Raw genomic sequence first — 25,162 nt, 5'->3', positions numbered from 1 at the left:
ATTACAAAATTGAATTTCCAACAAATTCATATATAATTTGCTTCAAGAAAATCCAATTCCATTATTTTCTAAAATAAATGAATTTTTTTAAAACATGCAACGTAGTTAATAATTTTTATATTCTAATATGTGAATAAATTAATATTTTAATGTAATCGTTCCTAAGTTATTTTGACGAAAAAATAAAAAAAATAAATAGAATAGAAGGATAATTTAGTTAGATAGATATTATGGATAAAATCATTTATTTTAAAAAATTTTAGTTATGACAAAAAATTTTCACGTGACTATGTGCGTTACGGTGACATGGACTCTTATGAATTATCATCAGGTGGTTCTATCCTGCTGACATTGTTTTGCCACGTAACATATTTTTGCCACATAGCACTCCCTTCTAAACGCAGTCGTTTCAGGAATAAAAACTTTTTATTCCGATTCACCCCGAGTTTCAAAATTCCCAATTCCAGTTTTCCAGACAAAGCTCAAACCACTGGCTCCATTTTTGAACTTGGCGGGTTGCCTGATTTATACCTTTGAAAATCAAAACCCTAAATCCTGTGCATCCCATGCAAATGCCAGACATGAAAGCCTTAAAATCATTTTGCACTCACAGTAATCTAATATTCTTAAAACCAACCGAAACCCAAAAGCCTCTCTGCTTATTTCCCCGCCATTTTCACGCCACTGCCGGTCGTTTCTGCGACACCAAGTCCGATTTAGCCGTTAAATCCTCCATAACGGAGCCTGACTCTACCGAGACCGGGAATAGTGAACATGCAGGTCAATGTTGGAGTGTTTATAATCCACTGGTAGCAAGGATGATAACGCAGAGGAGCATAAAGAAGAGCGATGAGCAAGACTTGGAGCCAAAGGAAATTGGGGATTCCGAGAGAAATTTGATCGAAGGGAACAAAACTGATTCAGGTTCATTGAGTTTGGACAAAGAAATCAATAATTTTTCAAAGGAAAATGGTTACAGTGGTCTGAAGAAGGAGAATTTGAGTGATAGAGACAAAACCCGGATGAGGCTATCGCGTTATAGCAACGAAAATGAGGATGCGATGACCCAAAAGAGATATGGATGTGCAAAGAAGGCTGACGCGGTTAACGGGTTGGGGCCTGGGATTTTTTTGGGAAACAGAAAGAAGGGAAAGAGTAAAACTATTTATGTTTGCAACAATTGTGGGTATGAAGATGGGCAATGGTGGGGTATTTGTCGAGAATGTCACCAGGCAGGGACAATGAAGCAGTTTTCAGATAAGGGTACCGATAGTGGGACTAAGATGAGTGGGATTCAGGTTTCTGAAAGTGCAGTGCGGTCCTGGCTACCAGTGAAGGATGGCGAGGCACATCCAGTGCGGCTGACGGAGGTGAATCAGAGAATGAATCAGTCAGATTGGAGGATTCCATTGTAAGTGATTTCCTTTTCTATTCTATGAGGCCCAAGGCGTTAGTAATTTAGATCGGCAACAGCCTGATTTATTTTTCATTTTTGGTCAGTTATTGTAATTATTATTGTTGTTACTTTCTATCGGTACAATAAAAAATATTGTTATTATTGTTGCTGTTATTGTTAATATTATTTGCATCTAATGATCCTTTCTGGACCTTTTTTTTAGTGATATTGACATCTATATACTGTTATTTTAGTCTCTGGAACCCTGAAACAATGTATTTGGCTATTAAAGATTCCCAAAAATTTCATGAAATTGATTTATTTTAAGCAACTATGATTGGGGCATCATTTATTATTAGCACAACTGTAGCATTGTATCACCTCCCAGTAGTTCCCATGTTTGATTGGTCTGGATTTTTCCATTTATGAAGAATTCTTGCTGCTGCTACCATTCTGTAGAAGGGAAATGGTCATCATTAAAGTTATCCAGCCATACATTAGTATTTTGCAATGGGGCAAACTATTGTAGCTTTTAGGTATTTGCCAATAGATGCACGTTACTTGTCCCCTGCAGCAATTTCTTTGAACTAGATTACAGAAGTTTTCATTAGATGGATAGGTGGGTCCCAAATCACTTTAGATAGAGGAATATAAACTTGTTTTATCTATGCCTTATAGAAATTGGTGTTATTATATTCAGGACTGGACTCTTTGGAAATGAAGTTGCTAGGGTGCTTGGCGGTGGTCTTGTTCCAGGTTTGGCCAATTTTACTTGTTAAGACTTCTACATTGATAACGATAACTGGTTGAAGGTAGTGCTTTGATGATTTGACCTTTTTGGCTTTCTGAATCTTTCATCATCCTGAAGTTTTTAGGAGGAGTGCAGCATTATATCCATAAAGACTGTAGGCTTTGGCTGCTGCTACTCATTTATATCATGTGCTGTTAGAAATTCAATAATATCATCTTTTCCTTTCTTTAGATGAACTAACTAAGTTGGTTAAGGTAAGGAAATGAAGCTTCTAGTAGGTCGGTGAAGGAAGTTGCAACTAAAGCTTCTTCTTTCTTTTGAGCATTTCTTTTATCTCTAGAATTCTTCCTTGAGTCGGTGACGGCTCTCAACATGTATGGGTGGTTCATCATGTTGAATTTATGGTTGATGTTATTTCACATCGCCTGATAAAACTTTTCTGCAGTTACTTGGCAAATGCAATGGCTTGTTTATTTGTTTAACAATATCCAATTGCAATTGGCAACAAAAAGAATCTATTTTGTTTCTGTCACAGGCTTGTGTTATCAGCTCTTTATTTATTTATTTATTTTAAAAAAAATTCAGTCCTTTAGATATTATTAAGATGGTAGGACTTGCAAGAAGTTCTTCATGATTTATTATTTGACTATAGATTTATGCCATTTAAGTAGCATGTGTCTGTTTGTTTTGATTTTAACATGAATTTGTTCTGATCTGTGACATGAATTATTATTTTACTAGACTGCAAATTACTCTGAGTACTCTGTTAGTCAGTAAGAATCAGAATTAGGCCTTCATTCCTAAACTTTGGAGGTTTTGGTACTCAATTCCTTGATTTAATTAGATGTAGCCTAAGTTTGTAATGTATCAGGTATCTAATTGTACTACCTTTTCCCCAGCTACTTTGCCTGCCAAGTTTTTAGTGAAGTCTTTGGACAAATTTATGTTGTCCCTGTTTTGCTAGAAGATGATTCTAATCTTATTTTAATTGCATGCCCAATTTAATTTGAAGGTTCTTTAATTTTGATTGGTGGTGATCCGGGGGTTGGCAAGAGTACTCTATTATTACAGGTATGAGTTTTCTTTGACACATTTGGCCTAATGTGCTTTTTTCTTGGTGTGTATAGAATGTTTTAGTTTATTCCTTATTTCCTTTCATATGCTGTGTTATTTCCTTTTGTAAATCTTTGATTGATCCTGAATTATCTTCGTTGTCACTGTTAAGTGTTCTCTTCTGATGTCGACTTCTTTGAATTTGAAGATTGCTGCATTAATATCTGAAGAACAGGGTCAAGGTAAACCAGCTCCAGTTGTGTATGTATCTGGGGAAGAGGTTAGTGTTTGTCATTTTTTGATTTTCTTATGCTTTTTCACCCCCCAAAATAAAAATGGAAAGTAAAAAAGGGTGTCCTATTTGGTTTTTATTTGTGAAAAGAGAGATTGAAAATGAATCCAACTGCTCACAATTTTATGGAGATCTACTTCTTTAAGTTTTTTTATGCTTCTTCACTTAAGGATGTATTATAGAAGGCCTTTGAATTAGCACTCTGGTTTAGTTGTTTGTTTATTTTAATTTCCAGAGGTCACTATTGGTGGCCCCCCAGCCATAGATCTTACTTTGTTGCTTTTGAAAAGTAATAACTATGGTTTTAGTATTAATGCGGAAGCTTTATGTCACTTTTCTTATCCTTGTTGCAGAGTGTTGAGCAAATTGTAAACAGGGCTGACCGTCTAGGGATTGAAGTGAATGAACTCTTCTTGTATTCAAGTACCGACATTGAGGTAACAATTATGAACTTGTATAATAACAGGATTTGTCAGTAATCACTTTTAGCTTTTGCCTTCCTGTCATTTATTAATGTGTTTATGTTTTCATATTACTGCAAGTCCACTTTTATTTTGAACCGTGCCTTTGCCTTTGCTTCAATTGTCACGTTGACTTGGGCCTTTTTAGGTATGGAGGAAGGAAATGAATCTCATCAATAATGTGGGCTAAAGACATTGGAGGGAGAAAATATATTCTAACTTTTATAAATTCAAAATATGTTTCTTTTCATTTCTCTGTAAACTAGGGTGTGAACCATAGAGTAGATCTTTTCAAGGCATCATAATTATTTCGTAAAGGTTAAACATAGTTAGTTACTCACATAATATGGATAGAGCCAATAACATTATATAGCTATATATATACTTGACTTGTATAAATTAAGTTTTAATCCTTGGGATTTTGTCTATATGGATCAATTTCTATATTTCACCCAATTTATTGGAATAGTATATAGTTAAAGTCAATTATTTATGTTTATGCATCTTGTTGTGCATCTTGTAAATTAAGCAAACTGAACTTTATTGTTGCTGTATGGATTTTCATATTCGTAAATCATAGCCAAACTCACCTAAAGTATGATAAAAGCAAATTTTTTTAGATTTGCAGTTGGATTTATTGGTTTGGTTAGTTTGTAAATATTCTAATGCAAGTGCCTCAATCTAGAAGATTTTTGTGGTATGTTTACAGTAATAGCTATTACTTTCTTTCAGGACATATTAAGGAAAATTCAGCCTCTATCCCCCAGTGCTCTAATTATTGATTCAATTCAGACAGTTTATTTAGAAGGGGTTGCCGGAAGTGCTGGAGGACTATCTCAGGTTTGCTTTTGCACCATAGACAACCAATCTAAAATTTCCGATTTTAGTTCAGATGTTTGGCAATTATCAATTTTCACTCTTTTACAATGATATGTAGGAGCAGTACTTGCAGTTTTATAGTCATTTTTCTAATTGTACTGGCAAATGTTTTATGGTTAACCTGTCTATTTAGTTACTCTGTCTTACATGTGCATTCCATGTAGATCTACTTTTCAATTGAAGCTGTTAACAGACCTGAAAACTCACTTAGTAGATTAGCATCTTTTACGTGCTTATCTTCTTCAGCTTCTTATCATAAGAGGAACAATGTACATTAAATGAACATTTTCAAGAATATCTTTTTGTCATTTCTGAAGCAAAGTACATGGCCTCTCTCTCTTCTTTTCTGTTTAATCTGCTCTTATTTTATTTTTAGTTCATTTCTGGAGCAAATCCCAAGCTGCATGCCTGTTTCCGGCTGTGCACACTCATGCACATGAATGTGTATTGTGAGTTGGGGCAGCATTTGTCAGTGCTGACATTGTTTTGATCTGTGACAGGTTAAGGAATGCACATCAGCTTTGCTGCGGTTTGCAAAGAGAACAAGAATACCAGTTCTTTTGGTATGATTGATTGGCTTGGAATTTTAACTAGGAACCTCAGAATAATTATCATCTTTAACTTAAAGAGTTTCTTCAATATTTTCCAAACTAATATATCAGAAAGCCAACTAAATTTCGCATGCTAATTGATTTCATTGTTCACCTCTTTGCTTTTATCTCACAGTACATAAAACTTCCTCCCAAATAGATATTGTATATGTTAGATGGATGGGAACTAGTCGCTATTCATTAGTTGCTTACTCAAAGATTTTTGTTTTGTTCTTTGAAGTTTTATATCTTCATTAGCAGAGAAGATGACTCCAGGACATGCTCTCTGTCTCTGCTCTCTTTCTAAGTACATCATGGCAATATCTTCTGAATACTCTTCTTTCCTGTTCTCAATAAATGCGAAGTTCATTTCTTTTTTTTTTTTTTACTTGGATTTATTACTCTTGAATATTACCTTCGTTTTTGTGAAGGCTCTAGATTAAGCCTTTTGCTGGATTTTTTACTCTTCTGTGCCTTTCAAGATGCCTTGTTGCTTTTATCCATAGTTTGGCATCAAAATGGCATTTTGCACATTTGTTGGTTTGCTGTTATTTGTACGATTATTTATTTTGGCTTATGTTTAAGTTGCAAAAGAACTAACGGATGTTAATTTTTTATTTTTTTTATTTTTATTTTGTTTCCAAATATCTTATAGATTGGACATGTGAACAAATCTGGAGATATAGCAGGGCCTCGGGTCTTGGAGCACATTGTTGATGTGGTTTTATATTTGGAAGTTGGTACCTTGTTACTTTTCTTTTTACTGGGATACTGGGTAGTTGGTTAAGCTAGCAGCCTAGAATTGAATGTCTTGTAGGTTAGTTTTAACTTTTTATATTGGGCAAAGGCATTTTTTCTTTTCAGTGCATTGTCTGTGAAGCTTTCTGATTAGAGGTGTGTTACTACCAGGGAGAAAAGCAGTCAACTCATCGCTTACTTCGACCTGTGAAGAATCGCTTTGGGTCCACTGACGAGGTGTGGAATAATAGTGAAGCTGTTGCCTTTTCTTTTTCTTTTTTTAAATTTTTTGCAATACATTTGTCATTTAATGTAGATATTGTGCTATTTTATTTTTCCCATTTACTTTGGAGCTGCTGAAAAGAGTATGGCTTTGGTGTAACGGTAAAGTTACTCCACTTGTGACCCTAAGGTCCTGGTTTGAGCCACGGAACAACCTCTCTACAAAAAAGTAGGAGAAGGCTGCATACATCAATCCTCCTCAGAGTCCACACGTGGGATGCTTCGTGCACTTCTCGCCCTTTTTTTCCTTTGGAGCTGCTGATTTGTAAAATTTTTGTTGATTACTTTCTTGTCATTATATTTTTTATTTCTCAATGGATACGCATGCATAATAATGCTTCCTATATGCTGTTATCTTTACCAATTTAGTCAATATTCTCATGGAAGACCTTAAATTCCATATGACATTTCCACTCTGGCATTTCTATTGTTACATTTATCATGAGTCTGAAAACTTGCATATTTTTTATAAGCTTTACCATGTCAGTTGACTCGAGACACCCTATCCATATATTGAATGACATTCTTTGTGAAATATTCTTAGTCCATATAGGTGTCAGGACTGTTTATTTTCCTGCATGATCCTGAAATTACTTGAATGCACTTCTGGTCAAGCAATTTTAATATTTTGGACATAGTCCCATGTTGTAGGAGTGGAACAATAATTTGCAATTTTTTCTAATCTCTGCAAGGACTATTTCTGTAAAACAATGACAAGGATGGATAATTTATATTTAAAAAATGAAGTTTGCTTATTCTTTGAATGGAATAATTTTAGATAAACGTTTTCTTGGCTGTCGTTGATTATAGAATTACCTCTTGCTTTCAGCTAGGAGTATTTGAAATGTCACAATTGGGTTTGGAAACTGTCTCAAATCCTAGTGAGATATTCTTAGGTGAGCAGTATGCTCGTTCAGAAATTTTGGCTGGAGTTGCTGTTGCTGTAATAATGGATGGATCTCGTAGTTTCCTTATTGAAATCCAGGTAATCCTTTTTTCCCTTTACATTGCTTTTTGCATTTGTTTTGTTCCCTCTGATTTCTTCTTTCCAGTTCTCACAATCTGACTAGGTTATTGAATTTTCTAGTCTACATGGTTTCACTATTATAATGAAGATAAGCTTGATTTTGATTGCATTTGAGTTCTTTTTTCTGGCTTTATGTGAATTAATAATGATCCATAAATCACATTGATTACACTCTGAACTTCTATGCAGGCATTATGTGCATCTGGCTCATCAGTTTTAAGGACCGTTAATGGGATCCAAGCTAGCAGAGCTGAAATGATAATTACAGTAAGTGAAAGTTAATATTTTGAGTCTGGTTTACCGTATATTTTTGTTGACCCCCTTTTTTTTTTGTTTTTTTTTCTTTTGGGGGGGAGGGGGAGGAATTTGGTTACTTAAAATTTTGGTAAAGATTAATAAAAAGAAAACAAAGCTAAGAATTGAGTAAGAACAATGAAGACATAAATTTATAAAGGTTCAACTCTCCAACTTATCTCCTCTTTTCTCGATACCCTTCTCGAGAGTCTAAATCCATTAAAAATTACTCTCTCTGTCCTATAAAAACAGGGTCACTTTTGTTTTTCTCTTTTCCCAATTATAATCCTATTTCCCTTTTAAAGAAAGATAATCTTTGTATTTTCAAGTTTCGCCCTTATTTAATATGTATATCTATTCTTACAATAAGAGTAACTCAATACAGTTACAATGAATGCTTTACAAAGCTAGACAACAACAAATACTCAATTTTCAAACCAATAATAAATTCCATACTCAAGGAACCATGACCAATCAATTGCTTGTGTTATACAGCATCATCAAGTGTGATTAATGTGAATGAGTTTTCCTTAAGTTAACACAAGTTAATGCCATTCAGGAGATTATATTTTGTACAAATGTAGGCATGTAATCTTCTTACAGAAATGCAAAGTATAATGTGTTCATGTGTGGTTTCCTTGTGTATATCTGTGCTCAAACCTTGAAATGCTGTTCCCTTGTTGTTTTGTTTCTCATAGTTAGCTAAAATTACAAATGTAGGTGCTGAAGCATTGGGGAGACAATGTATTAGATTTATCTTGTAAAATTCTAGTCATGAATTTATAATTTCCTATGTCTTGAATTGCAGGTTCTTAAGAAGCAAGCTGGATTAATGCTCCAAGATCATGTGAGTTGATGTTTATATGTAGCATTTCCCTTCTGAGATTGACATTATTTTCTTTGCGCTGGTGCTCCATACTTTTAAGGCCCTTAAACATTAGCTTCTAAATAGGGATTAAAACGAGTAGCATTATTCTTCCTGTTCTGCAAGATCGGGGACAATTGCAGTAACACATATAAATGTTAAATGACTGTACTAGTTGCTGCGTGGGACAATTTGTAGTATCCTTTTCTTTTATTATCTTTTAGAATTTTTTACGCTCAGGATTTTCGAAGGATTCTACAAACATTAGGTACATGGTAAGGACGTGATGCAATCATAAAAAATGGAATTTCTCCTCAATCTTGAAGTTGTAGAATGAAATATGCACAGTACTAAATTTGCATATATTACATGGAAATGATGACCAAATGCTTCTGCAAGTATAGGATATGAATATTCCTCGTTTTTATTTATTGTATGGTAGAAAGCTGGTTCGCAATGAAATATTTTGGAATCTCATGCAAATTTTACGTTTTGAGAGCATCAATTTTATAAATACTGAATAAATCATATCTAATTGAATGATATTGAAGGGAATTTTAGCTTAATACCATTTTGATTGATTAGGTTTCATTCTTGTGTTTTTTTCCCTTCGCATTAGGGTGTCTTTTTAAATGTTACTAGCGGGGTGACACTGACAGAGACTGCTGGGGATCTTGCAATAGCAGCTGCAATTTGCAGTAGGCAAGTTTTTCTCATCCATTTATATCCTTTCCTATCTTGTCTTTTCTCCACTAATTTCGATCCACAAATTATGGTCCTTGTTAGTTTTGACATGGAGAATAAGAAAATTCATTTACTAGATTTTTTTTTTTTTTTTTTTTTTTTTTTTTTTTTTTTTTTGAGTTTACCAACTTCTCCTCATTAATTGTTTTGGTCAAGAAGCAACACACACAAAATCAATTAGCGTTATTTGAAGGATTTTATTGTCTAAAACAACCTTTTGACTTGTTGACGTTTAACTTTAAAAGGAATATGGATCATCTTTTTTGGACATCTCAAAAATGAAATAAGGACTATTATTTTTTAACATAGGGAGCAGTATATTCTAAAGTGAAGATTAACTATATTTTTATTTCATCGACTGGAGCGGGGGAAATAAGGTTCCATGGTTTAGTTTAATCTTGTTTGGGAAGCCACTCTAAAGATCATTAGTTTTCTAAAAGCAGAAATAGTTATTATTTTTACCATTGTCAATTGCGTTGCACCGCTCAGACTCTTAGTGGAATAAGGCAAAAATTTCAGCAACCATTTGGTCTTAGTGAGGCTAGATAATTTGAAGAGATTAATTGACTTAAATTTTATTATAAAGGAAGACCGGGACAAAAGGTATAAATATTTATGCTTTTGCTCATTAACTTAGAGAGGCTCTTCAAATAATATTAGCTTTAAATTTTAATTTTATTCCTATGCCAGAATTGATATCTTCACTCACCCACCTAATAAAATATAAATACAAGTATTTATATGGTTTTGTGTTTACTGCTATCTATTGGAAATTTGATGTTCTTACGTTCCTTGAAATACCAGTTTCTTGGAGCATCCTATTCCCAATAATGTTGCATTCATTGGAGAAATTGGCCTCGGTGGGGAGCTTCGCACGGTAATCATGTAACTTCCACTTTGTATTTATATTCAACACTTCATAAATCACAAGTATTGTCAAGAAATTGGAAAAGCGGCCTCTTTGGTAGGATTCATTTATTAAGTTCTGAAAATTTCTGTTTATATCATGAATACCTTTTGCTTTTCCTCTTTCATAAATCATACCCCATGCACATGGAATAACACAAGGCCTGAAAATTTCTGCTTCTATGTTATATCTCGAATTCTCCTTTCCTCTTACGTCTTAACAGGTATGAATCCACAAATTTTAGTAGTGATTTTGACTTGCCCCTGATCAATGATTGTCAAAGTTTAGTCTAGCAAAATTAGTTTATCTAAAATGCTGCAGAGTTGAAAGCACCACATTTCAACCTTGGAATCATCAAAACTGTTGATGTGTTAAGAATTACCGTACTGGCATGTTATTGAATTATTAACCCTGTACAATTAAGCAATCACTCTCACTATAAACAACTTATATTCAATTATAATCATAGGATCTTTGCTGCTATGTTTGAACATTTCATTATTTCCTCGAAACGCTTTATATCATTCCTTTTAGTAGCTTTTTCAGTGGACTAAGTGTGGATTATTATTAAGTTTCATCTTTACCTCATGATACTGCAGGTACCCAGAATGGAGAAAAGAGTAAATACAGTTGCAAAACTGGGATATGAAATGTGTATTGTTCCCAAATCAGCTGAAAAGTTTCTATCAAATCAAGGTTTTGAGAGGATAAAAATCATTGGCTGTGCTAATCTGAGGCAAGTTATCAACATTGTTTTCACAGGAAACGGATGAAATTTGAAATCTTTTATCGGATAGGTGAAGAGAGGCATTCTGGGGCCCGTATGTATTCCATTTTAGAGCTTATTGTAAATATAGAACCATTACATTTTTGTTCATGGCAGTCTAGGCTTCTTTTGTAATCGTGAAATTTTGCGACATAAAATATATATCATGATTACGTTCATCCCTAACATGGTTTGTTATGATGCAGTCTAACATTTTAGCTCAGGCAAATTTTATTGTAGTAAATAGGAGACTTGCTCAGTTCTAATACAACAGTAGTAATTGGTTCAACATCCATCCCTGCCCCTGAGCATATAACTGATTTGACAATGCTTCTCAGAAACTGCTATAATAAAAAGAAAAGTAAACTTCGAAAGAGCAGCAACTTACATTAAAACCTAGGAGAATCACTGACAGCAAGTCAGCAACTAACTACGTGTCTCCAAATCAATGTTTCTCGACCCTTCAATCTATCAGTGTATCAGTATCATCAGTCGTGCCATCCAGTAATTGACTTTGTGGTTTTTCATCTGCTACTGCATCTTTAATAACATCTCTGGGATCAAGAAAGCTTGGCTGATTTGTAGAAGATAGAAGCCTTGCCCACATCCTATCAGTAATGACCACTTTATTCTGCCTCTCAGTCACCCTCTGCAATGATACCGCATACAATTTGTTAAGGGGGGGGGAAAAAGGCTCGTAAAGGTTAAGGCAGAGGCAAATTAAGTATCAGGAACTTACATGAAATGGTATGTAAGCGTGTCTTCCATTAACAGGGCCAACTGTGAATCCTGTATATCCTGCCATTGCACCATGAATGGCACTGTGAGCTAGTAGAGTGCAACACACATTATCAGATGCATTGCTCGGAACAGCGCGAATCATGTAAGTGGGATCTGCCATATAAAGCAATCCATCGCTTGATAAATTTGCTTATTTCATAAGATATGAAGGAAAAGTTTGGTACTAACCAATATACTTGAGAGTTATATTCATATTTTTCTGTTTTGCAAAGTGATCCTGCAAAATGAAATTATATATTTTTGTAAGAAGAGAAAATTGAACGCTACAGTAATAATACATAAGGGCTAAGGCTACTTTCTAGTTGGTGAAAAAATGGCCATAAAACAATAACTGAATCATCCTCTGCAACCTTCACTACAAACCAGATTAATACCAGCGTTTGTAGTTGATATTTCAGCTTCGGTTTAACCTGAATTCCTATCAGAAGCAACCCTAATTATTCCCAATTTCATCACATTAAAAACTGGACCCTAAACCACTAAAACTTTCAAACATCTCTAGCACTCACTTGCATTAGCAAATAAGCCTATAAATGGTCATATTAAAGAGTGGCAGGAAAATGGTTAAGGCACAACATTCATACCTTAATCTTCTGGGATATCCACAGACCAACATCTTGGAGCAGCTTGTTGCCAGAGGCATCCTGATGGTCCATGGCACGGATACTTTCAGAAAGAAGCTCTTGTCCTGCACCTTCAGCAATTACAATAACCATGTGCCCATGTTCTTTTAGTCTTTTTCTAATGAATTCAAATAGTCCACCAGGGCCTTCAAGGTAAAAGGGTGATTCTGGAATCAAGCAACAGTCTACATCTCGGCTGGCAAGTGTAGCATACATTGCTATAAATCCTGCATAAGAAAGTTATTTTAGTTTCTGATAGCAAGAACAAGTTAGGCCTCTAAAATGCGAAATGAATGCATTTAGGTCTTTTAACCCATAAAAATAATCAACTCTTTGTAATACTTGTAAGTCGGAATTTTCACTATAGTATAATGATGCAGAGCTTACCACTGTACCGGCCCATTAACTTGACAAGACCGATACCATTCTCAAAGCTCTCTGCTTCAACATGGGCTGCATTAATAGCACGCTGAGCCTCCTCAACAGCAGTATCAAAACCAAAAGACTTATCTATAACCTGCAAAAGAAGGTGCATAAGAAAATTTTTAAGTTTTCATGACATAAGGATCAGAAGCTGCATTAGTTCCGTCGTTGTCTGAAAGTTCTAATGAAAATAAGAATACCGGAATGTCATTGTCAATGGTCTTCGGGATTCCAACCACAGAAACCTTGAGGGCACGCCTTCTGATTTCCTGCTTGGAAACATGTTGAATAATTAACTAAACCTGAAGCTAATTATTATTATTTTTTTCATACTAACAATTTCAACCACAGCCAAATCTTCGGAAAGTGACCTGAAACAATCCTTTATTTATCGGCAGACTAGAATTACCTCAAAAATTATTGAAGCCCCATTTTGAGTTCCATCTCCTCCAATTATATAAACCTGAAAAAGCATTTAGTCATCATTCTTTTCAAAGAGCTGGAAACATGTGTGCTTTGCAATAGAATGATGTCAGATACCTGATTGATGCCCCGGTCCTGAATGCTGTCAACTATCTTTGAAGTATCATAGCCTCCTCTTGAAGTCCCGAGGATTGTGCCACCACGTTTATGAATATCATTTACAACCTTTGGCGACAAAGAAATTGTATTCCGAGCATAAAAGCCCTTGTATCCGCCCTGTATTCAAAAACCAGTAACCTCTTGAAGCACACTAATTGAATCCTACAGCAGCATGATAATAAAAGGACAGACTAATTGCAGGCAAAACACAAGCGAAAAACCTTGCGGCACTCTATAAAAACTGTATTTAAACTCTAAAAACTATTGTTGGCAGTTTAAAGAGGTGTATAATATTACCAAAATTCATAATTTAGCGGCATAATAATTACTTTGGTGGCACAAGGTTTTTCACAAAAAATACATGAGTAAATTTATGTATAGGCCTTATTAGATTAAGAAATTAATAAATCGAAATGCTTACCTCTATTCCAAGAACTTTGTTCACACCGTACATATAATACAAGCCACCTACTAGTTCCCTGATCACTGTGTTTAGACCAGGGCATAGACCACCACAAGTTACAATACATGCGTGCACTTCATCAGACTCGTAGAACACCTGAAGCACATGCAATTAGAAATCACTGATCTAAATTTCAAAATTGCAAAATCAAGAAATCGAGTTAAAATCCAAAACCTTTTGGCGGGGCCCAGCACGCCTGAAGTGTGTTCCTCTTGGACTTTCTTTATGCACAACAATCTGCAGACATTGAACAGAAAAACCCAAAATCAGAACTTTTAAATTGATTAATGACTTTAGTTCAGAAAAATTTGGAAATTCACCTTCTCGGCTACAGTGTCATCCTCATTAACAAAATATTGCCTGGTGGTAGAACAGAATTTTATGTTATGAATCAAACATTTTTCTCAGATCACATAAGCACAAATTATCAAAAGCGACAAAACGTAACTTACTTAACAACTGAGTAGGAAGGATTGTCTTGTAATGGATTTGGATATGTCTGCATGAACCCAAGAAGAAGAAAAAGTGAAATAGATTCCTTGAGCATATACTTAGCACCACTAATAGTTCATCAAGTCAAAACAAAACAAATAAAATTTAAATCAAACAGTGACAACAACCTCTTGACACTCACTATCAATTACCCAACAAAGGATCCTTGAAAAAGGAGCCACTAATTAATTGCTGAAAAAAGACTAATTAAGTAAATTCATTTATTCAGATTAAACTAGAAACAGAACACTGCATGGACTTCCACCCAAACAGTCCCTTAATCACTGTTAAGTAGTAAAAAAACACTGGAAAACAGAAGAAGAAAAGAAATTTTGAATCCAAGTCCCCACCTTTTTCACTTGCATGTCAAAAAGGCTAAACAAAACGGTTCACGACAAAAAAAAAAAAAAAAAAGAGAGAGAGGAGTACAGGAAGATCAGATATGTAATCCGTCAAGTGAGGAACATCTTCTAGAACATAACCAGCTTCCCCGGCGATGATTTTGGGTTCGTACTTTATAGAATTCCCCATACTGTCCTTTGGAGTGTCTCTAGGACTACTAGATGTCGGGCTACGATTTGAAGAGAAAGTTAAGAAGTAAGGCCTGTGACTGTGATTGACAGGTGCATGATAAGAGTTTGTAGGATCAAAGCAGCGGAACCGCGGAGTTGAAAGAGAAGCAGAGCTAGAAATGGTGTCCATTTTACTTGGAGTGCAAGTGAGGAAGAATTACAGAAACGTTGGAGGGAGAGCCGTATTTGTAGCCGTTGATTGGAAAGTCATTGGGCGGTAGTTTTTATTTTAATTTAAAAAATAAATTAATAATAAGAAAAAAAAAATTAAAATCGTTGTGGCAGTTAAATGTAGAGATTGGGAGTAGAAGAGCTTTTGCAGAAGCTAAGTTAGATTGTAGAGAATAGTTATAGAAACAGTTTTTCTTTGCTAAATTCCGGATTATAGCTTCGTAATCGTACATGCGTTTCTTATATAATCTTAATTTAATTTCAATCATTATACAGTATTTTCAAATAAATTTTACCATTCGCCTACTGCTGGTGGAGGTATGAATCGGATTGGATAAATCCATTTTTAAAAATTAAAATTTTATTTTTTAAATTTTGTTATTAGACACAATATTATTATAGTAATTATAGCAATTATAAAAAATGTTATGCAATATTATTATCTATTTTAATAAAAAATATATATGAATAAATATAATAAAACAGTAGAAAAAATAAAATAAAAATAAAACTATACAACTTGGATATGCATAATAAATTATCATCAAAATATGGCAACTTCAGCACAAAAAATAAACCACGTACTCTGTATCCTCAGCTTTTTTGGAGTTATACACAATTTTTTTTTATATATTTTTTATTTATTTATTACCTAATATATTGAAATAACATTATGGGTTATATAACAGGAGCAGCGGACACCTCTATTTATCAAAAGGTCTCGAATATTAGAGTTTCCACTCCACGTGTGAAAAGAAGACTAACCAAACCATAAATAATTAATTTTTTTTATATATTTAGCGAACCATAAATTGCTGTTCTCAGATGAGAATTGAATGTTAAAAAAAAAGACCAATTAAAGTTTAAGGTTTAAAATATTACAGCTTTAAAAAAAAAAAAAAACACAAAGAGACGGTAGCCATTCAGAAAAACTTAAAGTATGTTTGTGGTTGGTGATTCATATGAATTTATATCACCACTCATTGATAGGTCCACTAACATGCTTGATCATTTTTTTTTTTCTTAAATCAACTAATGATCTAATGACGTTGAAGTTTAGGTATTAACAATCTTATGAAAATATATTATGTAGCTGATGTATGTATGTGTTATGATACACACATATTAGGAGTGTCCATATTAAATAAATACGTGTGCAATGTGAAACATGAAAATGAAATCATGCTGCGAACAGTCAAATCTGAACTAAATCATGCTGCAATGTGGCTTGTTTTCCATTTGCCATCCTAGGATTCTGTCTGTAGCTTCTGGCATAGACTCTGCAAACAAATTCATGAAGGTATGTAAAATTTTTGTGTTTGTTTCACTTTGTAGATATCAACATTATTATCAAGAATAAATATTTTCCAGGGTTGTACTGATAACCAAAAAAATTTTAGCAGTTTCTATCCCATAATCTAATGGACAGCATTAGGGGTCCAAAATGCTGCAGGGGCAGTGAACATAACGTTGGAGGCACTATTTAAAGAATGTGAAGATTGACAGAATTGAAAGGGCTGAAAAATGTTCTTCGCTTCACTGCATCACTCGTGTATATGATGAAGAGCCAGCCAACAAGAGGATTCCCGAAGCTCTCTTAGAACAGAAGCATCATCTTCGATGGAATACACTTCTTGCAAAACTTGGAGGTAGTTGTGTACATTTTGCTTTAGATTGGGGAGAATTTAGCAGAATGTTAATGGTTAATGTTGTAGACAATTTTTATTCATGTTTTAATTTTCATGTTCGACCCTGTGTTCTTGGGCCAAGAAGAGACTTAATTAAGTTCTTGATTCGTTAAAATCAGTAATCAGATTTAATCAGACCTTCAATCATTGTAGATACTAAATGAAGAAACCTAAACAAAAGTTGCGGACGAAAGAGTTCATCATTCCCAATTTAATTTGGCAATCGCCATAACAACCCAGCCATATTCTTTAATAACAACAACAACAACAACAATAATAATAATAAATAAATAAATAAATACAGCCAAGCAAGCACATAATTGCAATTAATTAATCAGATCACAGTAGATTTGCTGCAGTATCTTAAGGTTTTGCGGGCAGCACTAACAGCATACAAAAACATTACTTGTATTCAGCATCAAATACTAACAGAGCTGTTTCAACTAAAACTCAACTACATCATCTGCACAACGAATATCTTTTCCTTCAACAACATACCATCCATCCAAGTGTCCCTGCAAATCCAAGAATGCAACATAACGAACACCAAGAAACTATATCAAGAAACAGAACCTTATTTACCTTTTGAAAACCAATAGGTTAGCCACAGAAATTTATGATCATAATCTAGCTTGCAGTTTAAAGACCTGATGCTCTTAAAACTCGGACATATAATTCCAGTATTTCAACTTAGACATACGGTTTACAGAAGTTCATGCATGAAGCAAAATACAAATCATAATAATATGGTCAGACCGTTGTTGCTTGTGTTCTCTTTGAATACAACACAACAATCACCACAAATTTGCATGGTAGAATTAACAGTGTTGAAAATAAGAAGATTAGACCCTATCAATCCATGAATTCAATTTTCAGATAGTCCTAGTTCTAGCCGATTCAATAACTATGACCACATTAATTATAATTAGGAAGACGCAAATCAATTAACCAACACATAAACAATTAAACAGAGAATCCCTCGTGCACAGAGACTCCTCACCTTGTGACTGTGGGGAAGTGTTATCAATTGAAAGAACGAACGCATTTACAAAAAGGAGCAAGTGGGACTTCATATATTATATCCAATAAAATAAGCAAGATAACAAAGCTCTTTCCACCTTGAAACATACCTATATAAAGTAATTCTGCAAAATCTCGAATGAAATTATGAACTTGCACTCTCACAGTTGCTAGTTTAATCCATCAAATTCACTGTTACCACCAAGAGAAACAAGACCTTCCTAACAAATAGATGAACCAACCCATTCAGGCATACTGCGAATCTTAACCCTTCCCAAGCTTTTCTCTCCATCTGCGTTCTTCTTAAGGTTATACCAAAAAATTTGCCGAATCCCCTCCATTAGAATTTTATTCCCATCCTTGGGATAACGCCAATGGTTCCAAATAGTAACAACGAAACTTTCTTGGTACAACTTGACACAGTTTGCTCCAAGTTAACCCAACTCCATCACTATCACTAACATAAAACTGAATCTTTGTTAGCTTATTTCTTGTAAGATTGACTTTACTAGTCCAAAGTCGCCCGTCTAGAACACCGTAATTGGAAGCGGCATTATATGAAACATCTCATTTGCAATATCAAAAGCAGCGATTTTCTCCAGAAATAACCCCCGAAAGCACATCCGATACAAAGCAGCATTCGAAAGCTTGCCAGCTGCACGTGGAAAATAGTACTTCTTGAAGGGAAATCCTGAACTCTTCTCCAAGAGTTAGTTTTCAAGCTAAAAACCCAAACTTGATTTGATATAAATGGAATCCCAACAACCCTATAATCATCAGTAGCATTATCATGCCACAGTCCAAAAGAAACAGAGTCTCCAAAGTCGTCACGAGGGAATTTGATTGGAAAAACTGGCAGTTTCTTGTATCGCCTAGTGAATGGATTCCATAATGCAAGTGTCTCGTCGTTTCGGAGCAAGAGAAGTAACCCATTGCAAGAACCAAAAAATTTCAGTGAGTTCACTAAACGATTTGAGAGGGTTATTTAGCTTAACAGCTTCGTTTAGTCCGTCATCGAAATCTACAGCATAGAAATCAGTTGGATATGCGAGATCGATATCCACCGTGCCGGGTGGACAGCCCCAGATGATTAGCGTCTGGTGCGTTCTGGTTTCCACCGATTTATTGAGGTGCGCCTTGATGAAATATGGTTCATCGATCACAGCACACAATGATTTTGAAATACATCTAAAACGTAGAAAAGGCTTCGCGGGCAACCGGAGGAAAATGTCGGTGATTATCTCCTCCGGCAAGAGCATTAACACTGCTTTCTTTTTTTGGGGGGTCGACATTATCTTAACACTAGAGATTGGCGAGCAGTGTTATTGAGAAGATGAAAAGCTAAAAAAACGAAACATAGTGGTTAATTACATTTGTCGCCTTTCAACTTTTAGTTTTTATTTGTTTATTTGTATGTATGAATGGAAAATTTTGTAATTAAAATATCTGAATTGATAATTTTGGTATAATTAAATATATTTAACTAAATTTTAAAGTATATTTAACTAAAATTTTTTATAAAAAAATTAAATGAATTATTCTACTTAATTACCTTTATTTATTTATTTTTCAGATCATTACCTTTATTTATTTTTATTTATTTTTCTCTCTTTATTGTAATATTTTGCAATTGAAAGAAAATTAAAAGAAACTTTTGTGATTTTTTTTCAGGGAGGAGATATAAAAAAATAAAAAATTAATTATATGAATATTTGTGTTTAATATCATTCATTGAATAAAATGATCAATTTTAAATTTTCGGCAATCAATTGGCTTGGTATGAATACTTTTTGTAACTCTTGACTTGCTATATTTTTTAACTTATAAGTTAAATTCAAAAATAAATAGTTAAGTGTATGGTTATTTTTAAATAGTTTAATATTTTAGTTAACAGACATTTAAAAATAAGTTAATTTGTTATAGCTACGATGGTTCTATTGAGTTGTTATATTTTTCAAATAACATATTTTTCATCGTTTATAATTATAGAAAAAAAAATTGTATTTCAAAAATTTATTATTAGATGTCAGAAAATGGACAGTTGACTTGCTCGTTTGCTAATGACAAACGAACTTCCAGAAATAGATGCAAAACAAAATCCCACAATAAACTGAAAGAGAACTGAAACTTAACATACATATTGCTGCATTTCATTTTTCCCCAGAAGTTGGAAGTAATGTTAAACATGGACAAGCAAAATTTCGAAGTTCTCTGACTTAATAATCATGGATAAACATCAAATGACCCATTCAAATTTGGAAATTTTGATCAGACAAATCGAAGACAATCCGGATGTTACAACCATGGCAGGGTCGTACTTCCTCCTATCTTTAGGAAACTTTCTTCCTGGATTGTTTTTATTTGAACTATATGCAACAAAAGGAAATGAAATAATATGCGCACATGGTCCAATGATGATGGCACAGTCAAGCATATATGATGCGAATTCCTCATTACGCATGAAACTTCCTGCTAACTGAGTCGTAGCTGGGGACATTAATAACTGCCAAGCGCCAAAACAAAATACATATTATGGCTAGATTATAGCAACGAATTATAATACCAAAAGGTCATCAGAAAACCGAATCTTACCATCCCCATAAGATGCCATTGTTAGAGGTGAGGAGATAAGCTTTTGTGCGATGTTTGTAATGTCCTTCAAACTGATACCATCCACAGTCTTTAAGAAATGTTCAACTGGCTTCCTGAAAGCATAATGATATCATGTTAGAAAATTATATCCCATTTTCAATTTCACAGGCAAAACTGGTGAACTGCAACCACAGACCCCAATGTCCTTTATAACTTATGAGCCACCCCCAAGGTTCCCTATTCTTAATTGAGTTTTTCACATATATTTGACCCCAAAATGACCAAGCTACCAGTAAACTTAATACAGACGAATATGTTCTAGCATATTTATTTTAAGGGTTCACAAACCTTTCTCCGTAGGTCAAAAACTGCCTCCCTATATCTTCTGCCATGATCATCTGCAGAACACAGTCATATAACAATTATCAGAGTCCCTAACAAACAAAAGAAACAATCAAACAAATAAGTAAAGTACGTAGGTATAGAAGGACTTCAATTAATGTTCCACAGAGGAATTACATGCAAAGTAACCTCAAATAAACTCCAGTATCATGTCTTGAGTTTAGTAATGCTTTGACCAAAAATATAACGAAAATGCTAAGCAGATTGGATCAGCCCGAGAGAGAGAGAGAGAGAGAGAGAGAGAGAGAGAGAGAGAGAAACATACTCGAGATTCCAGATTCATCAGTACAGCAGATTTTGTGGTCTCTTTGGCACGATCAAGCTGTAACTTGGTAACTGAAACCAGAAATAAAAAGGGTAAAGATAAGAAAAGGAGCTGTAACTAAATTTGCTGATCTGCTACAGAAGTAGAAGCAGCCGATCAAACACAACAATATGAAGAGATGTAAGGGAAACCTTGTCCAGGTGCTGCAATTGCAAGTAATTCTCCCACTGCAATGTCAACTGCTTTCGGCACAAAATCTGAGCTCTGTCACAACAGAAGATCCTCAAATTAAAAAACTACAAATAGGATACAAAACATTGACAGATCTTCAACCAAAAGAGTTGAAAATCTTACCACAATAATTATGCAGCATGCAAAGAAACATAAAAATTTTAAATGCAAAGTTGATTAGCCAGATATTGGGTCTTTGTACTCCATAATAGCAAACTTATTTTGAAATCAAGTGCAAATGCAAAGCAAAATACTACAGTCATTAATATTTGCATGGAGATTTATGATTTAAAGTAAAAAAAAATAAAAAAAAAAAAAAAAATTGTTTTCATGCAAATGCAAGTTTCATACCAAGGACACTATGTGCGAGGTGACAATATATATCTATTGAGTTAAACCTAGTCAACTGATTTCAAGGAAGTACCATTTCAATTTACACCGGCACCTGTAACATCCCCCAGTCTTACTCAAGAGGTACATTCAGTAAAAACTACAACAGTAACTAGTACTCAGGATAACAATAGATGACAGAAAGCAATCAAGTAACGAAGCAAGCATTCACACACATATATACTAGGGCAACTGGGCTTACAGTACTAGCATAGATGCCGAACAACCCGGTATTATTGAATATACTGTTGAATGCAGAAAAAGACTGGAGCTCTTGATACTCATTCAAGACTCTGAGATCTGTGTTCAAGTGCATTCAAAAGAAGTAACATAAGAAAAATGAAAAACATTATGCAGTTTTAGAAAATGAAGAGCCAAGTGGGAAGAAGGCTAGCTTTGGAGAAAACATACAAGCAGTTACAATTAAAAACTGAATGAAGTAAAAACATTAAGCTTAAGTTGACAGAGGAATATTCATTGGTTGCAACTTACATAATCTAGAATGCATCCCTTTTCCAGGCCCTCCAGCAGAGAATGAGCCACCACCTCCCATGAGCATCTGAAGTTCAACCAGAATAATTAGTAACTATATTATTTACTCACAAAATAAACATCATAAAAGCAGAAGAAAAAAGGGGGGAAATAGGGGGAGGGGGGAGAAAGTGAAGGTCAATACAGAACCTGAAGAACGGTCAAAACAATGGCTTCTTTCTCATTATGCCAGCCTCCAGGAACTTCAAAAGCAAGAGCAACATGCGTCATCTAGCCTCATAAGAAGGGGAAAATTTGTTACCATGTAAATCAAATAAATTATCAACAATCTGGAAAGAACTTATTCGATAGATGTTAAAAACTATGCACCGGTGAATCAGCTTGGCGGCGATAATCTCCACCAACATATACAGATTTTGGCTCTTCATGACGTTGCACTTTAGGGAGGTCCAAAAGAAGAGGCTCTGCAATAGATATAAGCTCCTCAAATTCAACACCAGAAGCTGCAAGGACAATTCGGGGAGCTGTATAATGCTCCTGAAATCCATAAAACAAAATATATAAATTCAATCAAAGCAAAAACAATACACTTGTGAGAATAAAAATACAATGAAGTAATAAATTATCTGAAGTACAATAGTCAAAAGGTTCCATATTCTTACAGATACAAATTCCTCCAAAATAAAACCATCTAATCTATTTACTGCTGATTCAGGAGCCAACAGAGGATTTGCCAATGCACCACTATAAGCAGCAGAATGAATTGCCTCCAGTAGTAAGCCTTGGGGATTGCTAGAGAGCTGTCCAAGTTCATCTTTTATCTTTTTCAGCTGCACAAATGTACATCAGTCTATTAACAACGTGAAGGCATGCATGCACATTCACAACAGTGAGCAAATTGTGGTGCTTGAGAAGGTATCAATAATGGTCATAACCAATGGTCACTGAAACTGAACTTTTGCCTTTTAACAAAACAGCACTAAAACTAAACTACAATTGTAGAATGGCAGCATCTCAGTTGCACAACATCAATACAAGCCTCAACGTGCATAAATCTATAAATAATGGGATAATATAAAGACAGACCAAAAAGGGCCTCAAGCAAACCCTTGGATGTTCAAAGTACCAAGAAAATTAAAACAGCATCCATTAACCTATTAAATAAGAAGAAAAATGCCACGATCTGAAAATACCTCTTCTTTGACTTCCCAATCCAAGAATGCAGGATTTCTCACAGAGTCAACGAGCAATTCTACCATTTCAGGAACGTGGGTCTTGATGGCATCAAAAGTGTATGCCATCTGCTCTCGAGAGGCTGAAGCAGCAACGTTACCACCTATTGCCTCCACTTCTCTAACAACACGCAAGTGGCTCCTGTTCTTAGTGCTCTTGAATGCCATCCTTTCAAGCAAGTGTGTGGCCCCACATGACAAGGGTGTCTCATAGATAGAGCCACAATCAATATACACTCCTATGGAGGCTGCAGGATTCTAATCAACCAACCAAATAAAGATTCATTAAGAATTATAAACAGGAAAATGATGATAGCAATAATACAATTTATGAAGATACTAAAAAATTCAAAGGAAGTTTGCAACATATAAGCATACCTGTAATGCTTCTGAGACAATTCTGACACCATTTTCAAGAGTTTTTGACTTAACCTTGCTTGGTTCAACGTAATCTGGCAGTGGAGGTGGAAGGGAAACATCAGGAAGCGGGAAGTCCATAGGAGGGAGAGACCCGCCTTGCCCCCCAGTCAGCCAGCTAAAGAACCCCCCTGAGGATGTCTTAGTAGCAACTGAACTTGAAGCTGCATACCGTACAGCCCCCAAATTGCCAACATTGCTCTGATTATACAAATGAGAGTTTCCATTAGTCAGATGAACCATATGAAATTGCATCAGAAAATAATAAAAGTGCCACTAACCCACTTATTATGAAACATGTTATTAGAGGAAAGCAAAGGCAATCACAAATCGTGGAGCTGACATTCATATTCTCATAACTCTTTGCAGAAAAAGCAAACTCAGCCACAAATTAGCATTTGGGTGCCCACCAGATAAAGCACCATTTACCCATTCGAGACCCAAATGGAAGATATACAAAAGTAGACGTGATCGGATTTGAGGAAAATATTCTATTTGTTCGCCAAAAAATTTAACGAATACAAGAGCAAATCATAGACTGAACTCAAAAAATTATCCCATATTTAAGACCCAAAAAATAAGATGGCAAACACATGTATAATATTGCTAAATTGGGTAAAAGCACAAACAGAAAATAAAATCAGATCTAGCAATCAACAATAAAATAGAGAATACGGAGAAAGAGATAAGCCTCAATCGTTGCCTCTCAGTCATTATATCTCATTAAAAAAAATATTCCTCTTAACTTTGCATCATCAGGAAAAAAAAAATTTAATAAATAAGCAAAAGGTTCTTCCGTAATCCTACATTTTGTTGAGAACCAGAAAGAAAGCTAGGGTTTCGAGGAACTCACCTTAAGAGCTCGAAGTCGAGAAGCTGCTCTGTACATGGTCACCTTAATTTAGAGTGAAACCCTAGAAGTTGGTTTCTGAGGCTGCGTTCTCCCAATTTGTTCTATTGAGGCTTGATTTTGTAAGAGAGAAAGGTGGCTACTTAGAGGAAGCAGAAAACAGCCATTTTCCTGGGACTTTGGGAATTCAAATCCTGTGCATTGCATTACATGCTAGTTACATGAGTCTTAACGTGTGATCATGCCATCTCAACGGTTGATAAGACCAAAACCCAAACCTTTTCCCGTAGGCCAAATGAAAAAATAAATAAATAAACCTTTTATTTCAATTATACTAAAATTAGTCGCTCTCAAAAAAAAAAAAATAAAAAAAAAATAAAAAAAAGGAGAAAGAAGAAGTCGTATTTTGTG

General features: G+C 34.7%; 3 protein-coding genes and 1 long non-coding RNA gene across 6 annotated transcripts; 1 reads left to right on the top strand and 3 right to left on the bottom strand.

Moving 5' to 3' along the window:
- The first annotated feature begins 452 nt into the window (after positions 1 to 452).
- Positions 453 to 11,231, top strand: LOC105631523 (DNA repair protein RadA-like protein). Of its 2 annotated transcripts, none has more exons than XM_012213667.4 (15): positions 453 to 1,411; positions 2,097 to 2,152; positions 3,160 to 3,218; positions 3,409 to 3,480; positions 3,846 to 3,929; positions 4,686 to 4,793; positions 5,333 to 5,395; positions 6,078 to 6,158; positions 6,332 to 6,397; positions 7,272 to 7,427; positions 7,659 to 7,736; positions 8,572 to 8,610; positions 9,248 to 9,330; positions 10,177 to 10,249; positions 10,879 to 11,231. In XM_012213667.4, exons 1-15 carry the CDS (start codon positions 567 to 569, stop codon positions 11,050 to 11,052), a joined length of 2,037 nt encoding a protein of 678 aa, XP_012069057.1. In that variant the 5' UTR covers positions 453 to 566; the 3' UTR covers positions 11,053 to 11,231. The 2 variants fall into 2 exon arrangements, with proteins under 2 accessions (XP_012069057.1, XP_020533936.1); XM_020678277.3 differs by having other exon boundaries at positions 10,177 to 10,257; positions 10,879 to 11,042.
- A 15-nt stretch (positions 11,232 to 11,246) lies between these two features.
- LOC105631524 (ATP-dependent 6-phosphofructokinase 3) lies at positions 11,247 to 15,190 on the bottom strand. 2 transcript variants are annotated; one of them, XM_012213668.4, is made up of 13 exons: positions 14,859 to 15,190; positions 14,390 to 14,436; positions 14,258 to 14,297; positions 14,112 to 14,174; positions 13,896 to 14,033; positions 13,433 to 13,591; positions 13,302 to 13,355; positions 13,093 to 13,161; positions 12,857 to 12,986; positions 12,431 to 12,696; positions 12,015 to 12,063; positions 11,785 to 11,939; positions 11,247 to 11,694 (listed from the first exon to the last, which is right to left on the bottom strand). In XM_012213668.4, the coding sequence occupies exons 1-13, from the start codon at positions 15,129 to 15,131 to the stop codon at positions 11,509 to 11,511; spliced, it is 1,629 nt and encodes a 542-aa protein (XP_012069058.1). In that variant the 5' UTR covers positions 15,132 to 15,190; the 3' UTR covers positions 11,247 to 11,508. The 2 variants fall into 2 exon arrangements, with proteins under 2 accessions (XP_012069058.1, XP_020533937.1); XM_020678278.3 differs by lacking the exon at positions 14,859 to 15,190 and adding an exon at positions 14,780 to 14,844.
- A 1,950-nt stretch (positions 15,191 to 17,140) lies between these two features.
- On the bottom strand, positions 17,141 to 18,437 carry LOC149499404 (uncharacterized). The gene is made up of 2 exons (XR_016319383.1): positions 17,991 to 18,437; positions 17,141 to 17,375 (listed from the first exon to the last, which is right to left on the bottom strand). It is a non-coding gene; the product is annotated as an uncharacterized LOC149499404 (long non-coding RNA).
- Positions 18,438 to 20,002: 1,565 nt separating this feature from the next.
- On the bottom strand, positions 20,003 to 24,914 carry LOC105631525 (mitochondrial-processing peptidase subunit alpha). Its single transcript, XM_012213670.4, has 13 exons — positions 24,755 to 24,914; positions 23,863 to 24,102; positions 23,446 to 23,742; positions 22,915 to 23,082; positions 22,622 to 22,789; positions 22,442 to 22,522; positions 22,253 to 22,319; positions 21,963 to 22,060; positions 21,331 to 21,403; positions 21,140 to 21,210; positions 20,821 to 20,870; positions 20,473 to 20,585; positions 20,003 to 20,383 (listed from the first exon to the last, which is right to left on the bottom strand). Exons 1-13 carry the CDS (start codon positions 24,788 to 24,790, stop codon positions 20,334 to 20,336), a joined length of 1,512 nt encoding a protein of 503 aa, XP_012069060.1. The 5' UTR covers positions 24,791 to 24,914; the 3' UTR covers positions 20,003 to 20,333.
- Positions 24,915 to 25,162: the final 248 nt, after the last annotated feature.

Source organism: Jatropha curcas, chromosome 1, assembly GCF_041381405.1.
Source record: "Jatropha curcas cultivar XTBG-Jc1 chromosome 1, XTBG_Jcur_1.0, whole genome shotgun sequence".
Lineage (NCBI taxonomy): Eukaryota > Viridiplantae > Streptophyta > Magnoliopsida > Malpighiales > Euphorbiaceae > Jatropha > Jatropha curcas.
Note: the sequence above shows the minus strand (reverse complement) of the source record. Positions and strands in the feature narration are given on the sequence as shown.

Coding starts and splice junctions, on each gene's coding strand:
- LOC105631525 (XM_012213670.4), bottom strand. CDS start 24,790: ATGTACAGAGCAGCTTCTCGACTTCGAGCTCTTAAG. Junction 23,083..23,445: donor ATTGGGAAGTCAAAGAAGAG/GTATTTTCAGAT, acceptor ACATTTGTGCAG/CTGAAAAAGATAAAAGATGA. Junction 22,790..22,914: donor TTTTGGAGGAATTTGTATCT/GTAAGAATATGG, acceptor TATGGATTTCAG/GAGCATTATACAGCTCCCCG.
- LOC105631524 (XM_012213668.4), bottom strand. CDS start 15,131: ATGGACACCATTTCTAGCTCTGCTTCTCTTTCAACTCCGCGGTTCCGC. Junction 14,437..14,858: donor ATTACATATCTGATCTTCCT/GTACTCCTCTCT, acceptor GGGTTCATGCAG/ACATATCCAAATCCATTACA. Junction 13,592..13,895: donor ACAAAGTTCTTGGAATAGAG/GTAAGCATTTCG, acceptor TTTTGAATACAG/GGCGGATACAAGGGCTTTTA.
- LOC105631523 (XM_012213667.4), top strand. CDS start 567: ATGCAAATGCCAGACATGAAAGCCTTAAAATCATTTTGCACTCACAGT. Junction 2,153..3,159: donor TGGCGGTGGTCTTGTTCCAG/GTTTGGCCAATT, acceptor TTTAATTTGAAG/GTTCTTTAATTTTGATTGGT. Junction 4,794..5,332: donor GTGCTGGAGGACTATCTCAG/GTTTGCTTTTGC, acceptor GATCTGTGACAG/GTTAAGGAATGCACATCAGC.